Source organism: Mytilus californianus, unplaced genomic scaffold (assembly GCF_021869535.1).
Source record: "Mytilus californianus isolate M0D057914Y unplaced genomic scaffold, xbMytCali1.0.p SCAF_4, whole genome shotgun sequence".
Taxonomy (NCBI): domain Eukaryota; kingdom Metazoa; phylum Mollusca; class Bivalvia; order Mytilida; family Mytilidae; genus Mytilus; species Mytilus californianus.
Window position 1 is genome coordinate 87,985,927 of NW_026262690.1, and position 14,204 is coordinate 88,000,130.

Sequence of the window (14,204 nt, forward strand, 5' to 3'; positions counted from 1 at the left end):
CGATCTATGAGTTTGACTGTCCCTCTGGTATCTTTCGTCCCTCTTTCAGATCAGCTATTTTGTCTGTCGTAAAGGATGATCGTAAAGGATGATAATGTTAATTACTATGCCGCCACATCAAATTTTAATCTTATTATACACGTCTAAACATGTGACAACTTTATACAGTGGTTATACAGGGCAAACACTGTATTAATTATTATGTACTAATATACTGCAGTGATGGCTATATATCTAAATAATGTATCAGGATTATTGCCCAGACGGCTTCTTGCAGGAGTGGTCTATGGTATTTAGCGAACTACTGTTCCATTTTACAACAAAACAAAAAGAAGGTTCCTGTAATAATATTGATTGGATTTATATTTAAACAATGTGTGATAAATTTAAGAACGGTGGACAGGATTCAGTTTTCATAAGAGGGAGACGTGTTGGCTTCATATGGAACGTTTGGGAGATTGGCAACGTTTTGGCGTTCATATAAAGGAAACGTTTTAGTGTTCATTGACGTCTGACATATGGACACATTTGGTAAATGGACATGTTTCTGAGTGGTACATACATATTACTCCTTACTTGGGAGTACTCAATGTGCACTTTAAAAATACATGTAGTTTATACATAAATATGAAGTGGGAAAGCAATACAAAAATTAAATGCAACCATATATATGTATTTTAACCAAAATATCTTCACTAGGCCTACATGTTTTTTTTCTCAAGTATTAAACATGTTGTCTAAGATCATATTTTCAACGTGTTGCTTCATGCAGACTCATGGTTGAATATGGAAGATTATGTTGTATTGACAAAGTTGCTGGTATGGAATGTTCCAACATGTGTTCTGTTTGGTGCTCGTTTGCTAGCAAATAATGATGGCACGTGATTAAACAATGATGTCAGATTCTCTATTATTCTAGAACATCGTCCGCCATCTTTATGTGTGCATACACAATATCCTCATCATAAGCCATTTATCTAGTATAAACTTGAACAAAATCCAAGACATACAAAAGATATGTGCACGGTTACACATTAAATACAAAGATAGTGCAAATACAGATAATTCAGATATTCTGTTGGTCCGAAAAATCAGAGAATAGCAATGTCAGTGACTTAAACCGTCAAGGTTCATATTTTTGTCTATTGTCTACATTTGAAAGAAATGTGATTGCCAGGAGGGTCGACCGAGCCCAAATACAATACAAATATGTTGTAAATAATGCTCACCGAAATTTCTGAAAACAAAAAGGTTATATTCTTAATTGAAGTCTAAGAAGATCATTGAAATGTCTCATTCATGGATTTTTTTTATGGTGCGATAGATCCTTACTCACTATCTCTTCACAAAACAAAATTGTATATATTAGAATTTCAGTTTGAATAATTAAAAAACATAAACAAGCATGGCATACGTTATATATATATATATATATCTTTGTCAAGATTTTCTTTGTAAAGGCTGATATATTACCATGACAGTGTAATTCTCTTAGGAATTATATTTGAGCGGAGGTTGTGAATTTTTTAGATCGTCACAATAGTTCAACCAATCAGCGGAATATTAAAATCTATTTTTGAAGCAGATTTTGCATATTTTCGCACACTAAAATTTAAAAAAAATAGATTGCTTTTAGTAGATATAAAACAGGGAATAGGGTTAAAAAAACACCCACTAATTTGAAAAAAAAAGTTTGACCAGCGGCGAAAGTTAATATTAAAGGATTGCAGAACTTTGAATTAAAATAAAGAAATGAAAAACAAATTTCATTTTGAAAACTGAGACAAAACTGAGTGCACCCTTATTTCTGTCCATCAGTCACATTACAATCACGTGAGACCAGACATACTCAAGATGTTATTTTTAGTATGTCTGTCGTTTGGTCACTTTATACTCATTGAATACCACACTATTCTTTTTGTTCAAATTGTCAATATGAAAATGGATTATTACCTAACATTTTTTTTTAAACAATTCGTAGTTCAGAGATAGCATTATTCCATTATTTTCAAAGAACTGATGAAAAACTTATTGTTCAAAGTTTTGAATATTGCATACACATTATTTCTAGTTCAAATAATTTAGTACAACAAACGTACTATTGGGGTGATGTTTATGCTGAAAAAAAGAACTATTCAATGACATCCAAAACCTAGTTACTCAATAAATGTGTTGTTACAATTATAAAAAAAAATTATAAAATTTTGCTACTACTTGTATTAAGTACACTATACATGTACTTTAGAAAAGATGTTACCATTTCTGTCTTTAGATAAATGCTACATCAAAATGCTGAGAATGTGTATCAGGAAAACACCCAGTTGAAGGAATAAATGATGACCAATTAAAACATCCCCATAATCAATCGAAAATACTGACTACTTAAGCACAATTGATATAAAATATATTTTTTTACTGCACTTCAGAAATTTGATGAACAATGTTTTAACCACAATTGAAGATGGAGCATTTCAAAATCTTCTAGTAGTATATGGAATGTAAGTATAGTTGGAAATGTCATAATCATTGATATTTGTTTTCCTTTCTTATATAGATATGTTGTCCGAATACACAATGTAAAAGTTGAGAAATACCAAGTAACATAATAAAGTAAACACATTGATTTTGCTACTTTTCAAAAGTTTGTTGTCTATATACAGCAAATACAAAATCCTGTAATTGTAATTATTGCTTATAATATCGTATATAAATGACAATAACAAAGTCTAGCACATTATTGTTATTCTTACTGTTTAATTTGTTACTAGAGATCTGAGCAGTTGTAATATATCAACCATTGAGACAGGCGTATTTTCGGATTTGCCTCGTGTTCGAACCATGTAAGTATTTTATTAGATTATAATTTTTTTCTGATAAATAAATGTTTTTGATGAACATTAAAGTTAACGACAATTACAATTTCGACACACATTCGACTGTTTGCTATGGCATTTTGTCTCCTTAATAACAAGGACACACAATTCGTTCTTTTATAAACTGTCTTTCTAATCATAATGTTTAATTAAAGCTGCCACCATTATTTTTATAATATTTTTGCACCGACTCATATCAAATGATGTAATATTGGCACGATTTGCGAGATATTAACAGGATGATAGAACTACAATTGATGTACCCAAATATTGATATTATATGCCTAACAATATTCAAATAATGAAGTATCAAACAGCAAACGCTATGTAAAATCAAAAATACAGTAGGAAACGAAATCATCTATATAAGTGCGGGTTCTTAACTCATGTGCGACATGTTTTTGCGGTCTAAATTTTAAAGATACTAGATAAGTTATCTGATTTAAAATTTGTTTTACTGTTTGTGTCTTATTCCTGATTGTGACATTTTACCTAAGTGTGACTTCGCATGGCGGGTGATGCATGAACATTAGTACATACTTACCTTGTAGAGGCACACCGTCTCACTCCATTCTTACTTCTTGCGATATTTCAATGTGTGTGTTACCTTAATGTGTCCCATATTTATCGATTGACGAGTGAGACTTGAACATCGGTAAACTACTGTTGCTTTAATTTAAGAGAGCTTTTTTGAATTTTCTAGTCAGTATTAAACAACTTACTAAGCTGGGTTCCTGTAGAAGCAAGTACATTTTGACTCTGTTTATGGTGTTTTTAACTTTCTTGATCAATAAAATTGAGAATGGAAATGGGGAATGTGTCAAAGAGACAACAACCCGACCATAGAGCAGACAACAGCTGAAGGCCACCAATGGGTCTTCAATGCAGCGAGAAACTCCCGCACCCGAAGGCGTCCTTCAGCTGGCCCCTAAACAAATATGTATACTAGTTCAGTGATAATGGACGTCATCCTAAACTCCAAATTATACACAGGAAACTAAAATTAAAAATGATACAAGACTAACAAAGGCCAGAGGCTCCTGACTTGGGACAGGCGCAAAAATGCGGCGGGGTTAAACATGTTTTTTGAGATCTCAACCGTACCCCTATACCTATAGCCAATGTAGAAAAAACAAACGCACAACAGCACGTACAGTAAAACTCAGTATAGGAGAAGTCCGAGTCCGATGTCAAGTCTGTTTTCCTTATGTAGGTAGTGGAATTTTTCCTTAAGTGTTAAAATTTTACGACATAGGCAAATGGGAAGATTGTGTGGATTTAAAATGTCTTAACACCCCACCATATATATGTAGTATTTGTTTCGTGTCTGTCTACATGTACCTTGACATTTTGTTATTTCTGTTTTTGTCAAACTTGTATGTCTAGTCTGGTGTTGGTGGATTGTGTGGTCGGTTATACTGTGAAGTATTGTTGTAGTTTCTGTTATCATTTTAATATATCAAAACACATCAAAGTTATTACTTATTGAAGTTGTGTCGTCTAACAAATTGACTCTTGTTTGCCAACGTCGTATGATTTGTCAATATATAGAAACAATTCCTAGCGAGACAGAAAACAATAGCTCTTTAAGAAGCGAAACTGGGATCACAGGATGACAAGTGTTTATCCTCTCGGGATCCATTTTTCGCTTTACATGTCATTAAAGCTTAAAGTTTATTAATAAACTAGAGGCTCTAAAGAGCCTGTTTCGCTCACCTTGGTCTATGTGCATATTCAACAAAAGACACTCTCCAACATTGTAGACGAGAAAATAATTCATGACAAAAATCTCTGGTTTGTTGATCTTGTATTGCTGATCCTTTGGTCTGTTTAATTTCTCTCTATCTTTAGTTTTTGCTCAAAACACAAGAGGGTTAATAAAATATCATTTAAGAGCAATCACTCCTATAAAGAGTGATAGTCTACTTACTTTATTGGCAAAATTTGACTTATTAGTAGATCTTGCCTTGCTGATAATTTTTGTGACTTAAAGTGTCTATGTATCTAATATAATTTTTATCATATAAGACAAAACGCAAACAAAAAAGGAAAAAAAAATTGAAGGGCAATAACTCCAATAAGGAGTCGTCAGACGAGTATCCCCATATTTTCATTTTTGCTTATTTAAGTTCCTATCTATCCATTATAATTTTTAGGATATAAGGATATAAGGCAAAAACGTAAAAAAATGGTAAAAATCGTCATCAGAGGGCAATAAATTTACTAAGGAGTCGACTGACGATTTCGACCATGTTGACACATTTGTAGAACTTGTTTTGATCATTTTTGCAATTTAAAGTTTCTCTCTATCTATAATAGTTTTCAAAATAATAAGCAAAAATGAAAAAAAAAATGGTAAAATTTGTTATTTAAGGGCAATAACTCCTATAAGAAGACGTATATAGACAATCGGTAGAGCTCAACATTCTGAACATTTCTGCCTTGTCACATTTTCTCTATTTATAACGGTGTTCAAAATAATACACAAATAAATATAAGAAGATGTGGTATGAGTGCCAATGAGACAACTCTCCATCCAAGTCACAATTTGTAAAAGCAAACCATTATAGGTCAAAGTAATCTTGCATTTCACCCCTATGTTCTATTTATAGCCATGGCGGCCATATTGGTTGGCAGGAGGGGTCATCAGACATATTTTTTCGATTAGATATCCAAATAATGATTGTGGCCAAGTTTGGTTAAATTTGGCCCAGTAGTTTCAGAGGAGAAGATTTTTGTAAAAGTTAACGGACGACGGACGCCAATTGATGAGAAAAGCTCACTTGGCCCATTGGCTTAAAAAGTAATTGCAAGAATGTTTATTTAAATTCTAAATAAGAGAAGGAATTTTTTTTTAAGTTGAAATCCGTTCCTTGTAAGGTTAACACCAAAACTTCAAGTTTAGGTCAGCACTCTTTAAGATCAGAACACCGTCTACATCCCGAAATTATGATAACAAATGAACATATACAGGAAAACACCATTGTTTTTTTTCCAGATATTTGAGCAACAATGATATATTTACTTTACATAAAGGAACGTTTAGAAGTCTCCAATCGGTATATACTATGTATGTATACATTTTTATAGTATTATATTAAGACATGTACCAAGGAAAACAAAAAATTAAAATTAGGATTATTTAAGGGCAGAGTATCTAAAATATGGAGATAAGGCAAGCTTTCAAATGAGACTACTATCCACAAAAGTTCAAACGACGTGGAAGTAAACAAGTATAGGTTACCGTACGGCATTCAGCAATGAGAAAACCAGTATCGTATAATCAGCTATAAGAGACCTTGACTAGAAAATGTGAAACAATTCTAACCAAAAAACGAACAGCCTAATTTATAGCAATTATATATATACGAAAAACAAGTACGACGGACACGGACACGAATCAACGACAAACTCTGAATTACAGGTTCATGACTTCAGACATAAAGAATATGGCGGAATTAAACATTTTTGTATGTTTATTATAAATTGTTACAATTTACTGCGTCTGCAAACAATGTCGTAATTTAACTGTAAAGTTATGGGACTCACACGAAAAAGCAAAAGAGTTGTAAACGAAGGATATTCCTGTGAGTATTAATAAATGACATTGTTTATAAAGAAGTAAGCAGTTTGAGAAAATGAATGAATATTTTGAAGGTAGAGCCATTTCGTTATATGTAGTAGCTGGCATAATAGTTAGGAGTAGGCATGATTCATAAATGACGTGATTATATAAGAATTGAAAATGGAGACAAATTAAAAAAAAGCATTCATAAGGACAGCGTCTAAAATGAGTAAAGTTAAAATAATGGATTTAAAAAATCGTCCAACAAGTGAACTAGAGAGAAAGCTAGAGCTTTATGAACCATTACAGCAGGAAGATTCAACAAGCATGTACGAGCGAAAGCAGCAACATATAACTAAAATATAGTGCAATGGTTCCAGTGGATCAAAATACGCGTCAATGGGAAAGGTGTGGTTATGCAGAACTGTAGAAAACATTTATGAATATGCAGATCAATGTTTATGTGGACGAAAAGAAAAGGAATAGATGATATGTTAAAGTTAGGCGGGTTCAAATGCAGTATGTTGAAGACATTTCAAATAAACAAAGAATCAAAATGATAAAAATGAAGCGATTTTGGGTACGACCCAAGTGGTCAAAATCGCTAACTAACATGACTATTTTGTTTTTGAAAATTACAAATGAAGAAGTCTTTAGAGGCATAAGTAAATTAATTTTAGTCTAAAAAGTCATTTTGATATTAATACCATCTGAAAAGTCGGAAAAATAAATTATTCAGTCATGTTCAGTCTTTTAGTCAATGTTCAGACTTATCAACCGTGGTAAATGCAGAACTGTTCTGTAAACTGAAAAAATCACAATCATTCAATTCAGTCCTGTTCAGTAGCTTTTCAGATGATTCAGTAGGATATTGAAGTGTATAGGTACAATCTTTTAATATAGACTGAATAAATCTTTATTGACTGCAAGCAAGTTGTCTCAACAATTCTGAATTAACTGTAGTGGATAAGTCCGAAAATTACAGAAAGATTGAAATAACTTGGAAGAATACATTGGACTTACAATTTTTCCACAACGTTTAGAGAATGAATTAAACCCAAGGAGCAGAGAGAAGACATACGTCTTTTGGTGATTTTTTTCAAACTTTAGATCGTTGAACGCTGTCATCATCAAGTCTTTAGACAGAGAGTTAGACAGAGAGTTAGAGATGGCAATCATAGAGTAAAATTTCCAAGAGAGCTTTGCACAATTTCAACGTGATGATGCTCTTAATATAAAAATAAGGCGATATAGTATGATTGCCAATGAGACAACTAGCAACCAAAGTAAGCAATTATAGGCAACCGTACGGCCTTCAACGAAAAAATGAGAAAAAAACCCATACCGTATGGTCGGCTATAAAAGACCCCGACATGAAAAATATGAAACAATTCAATTGAGAAAACTAACGGCCTAATTTATATCAAAACAATTTACGAAAAACAAATATGACAGACATAAACCAACGACAAACACTGAACTAAAGGCTCCTGACTTGGGACAGGCACATAAAGAATGTGGCGGGGTTAAACATGTTTGTGAGCGCTCAACTCCCCCTCCCCTTCCAACCTGGGACAGTGGTGTAACAGTAAAAGGCACAAACTATAACAAATCAGTTGAAAAAGGTTTAACTCATCAGATGGATACAAATAGAAATACAAAAACACAGAGTGGACGTTGACGGGTACTTATACATCCCCACCACAAAAAGACACTAAGTACAGATCTGAGAGTACTCGCAGTTACTGACAACTAGTTCAAAGCCAATAACTTATAACACAAAATCATGTATCTAAGAATTAAATATCATTCAGTACACATCCATCATCCAATGGATTTAGTGTAAAGACGTCATTTACAGTCGGAAGAAAACATGACCTTGTGCAATGCTAAACTATAGGTATCGACAGTTTGTAGTACCGTGAAAGTACATATGTGTAATGTTACTATGGTTTAAATTTACTGAAAACAAAATCAATATTTATACTAATAAAAACAATATTCAAAGATTTAACTACAGTCTTGAATAGGTAACCGTTTAGAATAAGTTTATTTAAAGGATTGATAAGTTTACCCGGATCATATCTAAATTTCCGGGCTCGGTTTATAACTTCACCGTAAAATTTAGGATGTGCTATTTCGTTTGAACACTACAAACCAATATGAACAATTAAAGGAGCTGAGGGAAGTCCATACATTCCCCTATAACAATAACACGAACGAAAGAAAGCAATAGCCAATGGGAACAACGCCGATCAGGATTTGTTTTCGATCTGCTCTACATAATGAGGATGTGGATCAGAAGCAACCTCATCGGGTGTATCGGTAAAAGTAGAAATATTAGACCAAGTTTGAGAGCACATGAGTTCCCAATCTCTTCAAAGCAATCATAAGGTTTTGAACATAAAAAACCAATGTGAACGTGTAAGATGGCGAGATGTGATAACGGAAGGGATGCTAACGACAATTGGAAGAGTATCATTTGAGTATATTAAAACATTCGGGTACAAGGGACATATATCTCAAACTGTATTAAAACCACATATTATATGACAAAGGGGATTAGAAACAGCCATTGCTTTATCAAATGTATGGTGCAGTTCAGAAATTCATTAATTATATCAAGAATGAGATAATTGCTTTCGCAAAGATTTACCGACACAAAAATGATGATGATCATGACAATGGCTAATAACTTTAGAAAACAAGGAAGATTATGAGTCGACCAAAGGTTGTCCAATCTGCTGTAAAGAAATAGGAAATGACAAGGTTCACGATCACGAGCATAGCTGATGAGAAATATAACAGATATTCAAAGAAGGATATTCGTTTGGAAACGAGATTCATCGGTTTTTTTTTTACTGGTTCATGTCGATCGGAGTTGACAATTACTTGGAAAGGTTGTCAGAGCATGAAATATCAGCCATACTTAACTTTAACAACACACTCAACTTAGGCACATCGTCGCACGTTCAGAAGGTATTCACCACAGTGGAATGTACTATCCCAACCTCTTCCAATATTGAGTCGTATTGCAATTACCTAACATCTTTCAGAACTTTCAGATGGTTTGCATACAGAACTATAAACTAGGTACCTTTCTTTGTTGAAGGTCGAATGTTACGATGGTGTGTTTTCTTCTTTTTTGTAGAATTCTGATATTGGTTTTAGCCACACAAAAAAACAGGTTTACAAGTTGGTTAACTTCTGTCAGATTTGCTTAAAGACATTAAAATAAATAACTGTCGTTTTACCGACAAGAGTATTAGTATGTCCTAAGGATGCATGTATGCTATTTCAAAACAATTGTTCCTCAAAGAACTTTAAGACAACAACGATGACATGGACGCCTTGCAACATAAGTTTAATCATGAAAATGGAAATAAAAAGGAAGAATATGGAACTGAAATTGTTGAAGATAGAAATGAAACAGATGAAGATAGATAATGATGAAACATAAAACAAAAACAAATAACACGAGTGCAAACAAAAGTCGGACTGCCTTGGTAAGATAAAAAAGGAATTAGATATGCAAAAGTACGGTAAACAAAACCTCCAATTTTCCAAGAACGATAGCAATATGGCGACAAAAATCACTTTCAGCATGGTTCACCAGCATCGACAGTGTAATGATGGTTTGTTCAATTGAAAAAGCCGAAAAAACCATTTTCTAATCTTGCCGAATCATCTTTCAAAAGATGTTGATGCGAGTGGTTTTTTTTTATATCCAATTGCTAAATTCATGAATTAGTGTGGTTGGGTATCCTCACCTTTGACCTTTGACGTATATTTTTTTCACAAAAGTTCGAAATGGCACGCAAGACCTTTTCGATGCGGTACAGGTGGTAATAAGGGAACCAAAGCAGTAGTTCGAGGTCGTAGAATGGCCATTGAAGTCGCCATCGATGAAAAATATCGAGACGCTAAGTCGTTGGTTCAGAACACGAAATGTATGGTTAGAGACTTCTTCGGTCTATCCAAGTATTTTATTGTATCCTTCTTCGTGGTAATATACACTTTATCTCTTGACACGAAACGGGATTGTACAATATTTCATTTAACTTGTCAAAGGAGTCATCTTGATGGATCTGTATCTAATGATGTCGTTCTGGTGATCGAGATCACTCCTCACATCGAAGTACGCTTGTGAAATAATCAACTGATGAGTACTAGAATCTCTACTTCTTCGTGTTTCGGTTCAGGCATTCGAAGACACTCGATCCTACTTCTTTTTCTCGGTCATGTCGGTTGAGTCAATTTGAACTTTATTTACTTCCGGAGCCACTGTCTGACCGACCTCATTGTTGAAGTACTCAGTAATACGTCCATAATTTCTTTGACAAGCCATAATTTTTAATGTACTTTAACACTGTTTGGAAGGCATCTTTGACTTTTAAAATATTCTAGGTATTAAGTTGTTCTAGCCAACCCCAAACTGGCGATGACCACAATAATGCTCATGATGAACTTGAACACCCTGTTGTCTCTTAAAAAGGTACAAATAAAGTATATGTGAACCAAATCCGCAGCCAAAGTGTCGTCCGTCACCATAGACATCAAACCGTCGTTACTTACTTGGTTCCGATAAGATATCTGACGATACCAGGATCCATTCTATACATTCTATATGACCGTAGGGTTATATATACTACCTTGCTCAACCATGTTTGGTAGCACAAAGCAGTGCTTTTGGCTCCGGGTTTTCCCTCTGTATATATATATTAGTGTAAACTCTTCCCTCGTTAGATGAAGTTGTGTATAGGCAAGTGAATCTTAACTTGTGAGTGATTTATCCGTCTGTTCATTAAACGATAACCCGTTAACACAGATAACATAGAGGCTTCTCCAAATCGAAAAAGATGCACGATCTGGTCTGTTTCTGCCTATTGTTGCTTGTCATAGTCTCTAGCACATTCGATGTGTCCGTCGTCGTCCGAAATTTCACTCAGAAAATAATCATTTATTTAAACAAATGGACCTTGAAGATATCCCCTACAATGAAACCACTAAACATAGGTACAATCAGTTTCCCAGCATAAATGGTTAGACAGCGCAATTAAAAAAAAACTTCTTTTTCGATCGAGGTAGCTAGTTTACGATTTTCGATCATCTTTTCTACGTAAGGCCGTGGTGAAAGGATTATAAAAAATACAGTTACACTTTTTCTCCATCAAAAACGAGTTCACACAATGTCGCTGTACATCCCTAACAACCAAATCTATATCGATGCGTTCATATCAGTACGAATTCGATGCAAGTCTTACGAATATGAAATACTACATAGACAGTCAATAAGTCGGAATACAAAATTAGTTTTGCCCTTTCCACAAGACATTATGAATTTAGGCCTCATCCATTGCTGTCATTGAACAATTATAATTAAACAGAGGAGCAATTAAGACGATTTCGAAAATTTGGAATCGCCTCCATAGATCAAGAGGACCAAAGCGAACGGTAATCCACGAGGACCAAAGCAAAAGGTAAATTAGATGAGTTCAATTTATTCTATCGAAATAATGTTGTCTTGTTACAGTTGCGTTTGGCTGCTAAATCGGTATGCCATTACGAAAGAGAAGGACTGTTTCATACAGCTTCTTTTATATTTGGAGTTGGAAGGGGGTGCTACCCGCATTTAAAAATAGCTGCAAATGGCGCTCTGTGGAAAATCAACTTAAATGGATCAGAGTGTAGATAAGGAAATAAACTCATCATAGATACCAGGATTGAAACTCTGTATTTGCGCCAGACGCGCTTTTCGTCTACAAAAGACTCATCAGTGACGCTTGAATAAAAAAAAGTTAAAAAGGCCAAATAAAGTACGAAGTTGAAACGTGTGTAATTATAGAAACTAGAAGATCCACTTCATATCTTCATCTTTTCTTTTCAACATTGCTTTATTCCATTTCAAAGGAGTGATAACCATTTGTATCGTCGTACAGTGTAGCATTCGTGCAAGTTTACATTATACTGACATCATAAAGAGAGTTGACACAAATAAAACTTGTTAGCGCATATGTATATGGACAAGCGATTGAAATCGATACTATCACGGTCAACATTTAAAGATGATTGATCATAACGATGTTTCTGTGTCTCCACTCACTTGAAACTATAATTTATAGTTGTAAATCTTAAAATAACACACCATCATCTGATTGGAAAATTGTGACATTTTGACTGATTGTTAGAAAAGTCGACTTAGTGAAGAATAACTAATCGAGTACTTGCTGGTTTTACTGAGCGACACTCGTGTATCTACAAAACGAGAAAACAAATTGTGCAACACTTAGTCAGGAACGACTCAATGGATAAGCACTGATGCACGTGCATTTGACATTGTTGTATTAATTTACCAGTAACACTTTCGCTCACAGAGAAATAAAAAATTGAATCGATGTTGTAAATAATGTGCAACCAATTGCTTTGTAAATATCCTAATGACGTTCGCATGCAGAATAACATGTTTTGAAAGATTATATTGGTGCTCGCATAAGTGACACTACCCTCTACAACTTGAAAAATAAATTTCTGAACCATCATCTGACAATAACATGTATGCACATTAACGCTATGTAGTTTTTTGTCTAATGGACGTTAAATCCTATAATTATTATCTGGGATAAGATAATAGTCCGTTAAAATGTAAAATAGTTAAATTATTTAAACACTTATAGAATATAAATGATTGTAAAGTCAAATTAGACCAAACAATAGTTTCTTTGCGTAATCGTAAGGAACTCATTTACAAGGCGTGACGATAAAGGGTCTCTGGTCATTCTTTGAGGGTCAGCACAGTTTGAGCCTACATTGTTCGTTTTTAGATATATATTCTTAGGTATCACCTATTTTCAGTGGAAAGTCGATTTCGTAGTTTTGTAACTAACAGTCCTGCTAAAATTCGCTCTGACGTAACCGATGTTACGGGAATGACTTATCCACATTTAGTGGAAAGTTTGTCAAAGGAAAGCCTATCTCGTGTGTAGACCATCACTTTAAAGCGATTAACAGAACGAGTTTTTGTCTTCTGATCGATTAAGGCTATAAATATTTTGGGATGCAACAAGATTATTGCCATCTCAAGTACCACAAATAATATATTAGGATTGTAAATTAAGAGTATGCTGTCGCTCATCGTAATATTCTATAAATTCAAGATGTTTTAGCCAAGTACAGATGCCGTTGGAAAAACATGAATGGCGAATGCATTCTTTTTGATACCATCGTTAAATTTCTCTCTCAGTCAGACGTTCACATTTACTTCTGAAAACATATTGGTAAGTATAGTATTGAAGGCAGTCTAAAAGGTAGCCCTGAACGTAGTTTCAAACGGAGCTTTTCAAACGTACATTACGTTGTCCACGGATTCACCTCAACCAAACATAACATAGTTAAACAAAAGCATCTTCGTTAGGTGCATTTCAAAGGCCGTCTGTTTCTTTTACTAAATACAGATATCATGTCTCAAATACTCGTATTCACCAAACTGTTCTTCTATCAACGAAAGTCTTCAGTAGTACGTAATGCACGAACAAGACACTGTCCGGACAACAGAAAGAGCATATGCACAATGATGAGGTGGCTGCGTCCATGTTTGTACTGTTGACCTACCCCAACAACTTAAGTAAACTGCAGGGTCTAACCAAACTATGGTACGGAGATTAAATTATCTTCACTAAAGCAAACAACACTGGTTCGTAGCTAGATAAGGTTATAACAGTGCCAAGCCAGCGTACACAGAAATATTCTAATTGATTATATTTTTGAAA

The 14,204-nt window shown here is 34.1% G+C and overlaps 1 protein-coding gene across 1 annotated transcript in view; it reads left to right on the plus strand.

Moving 5' to 3' along the window:
- The first annotated feature begins 2,491 nt into the window (after positions 1-2,491).
- The window catches only part of LOC127737129 (slit homolog 2 protein-like), a 47,609-nt gene continuing 35,896 nt past the window's right edge, over positions 2,492-14,204 (plus strand). The window contains exons 1-3 of the mRNA XM_052247663.1: positions 2,492-2,498; positions 2,771-2,840; positions 5,872-5,943. Coding sequence (XP_052103623.1) covers positions 2,492-2,498; positions 2,771-2,840; positions 5,872-5,943 — 149 coding nt within the window. The remainder of the gene's footprint in view (positions 2,499-2,770; positions 2,841-5,871; positions 5,944-14,204) is intronic.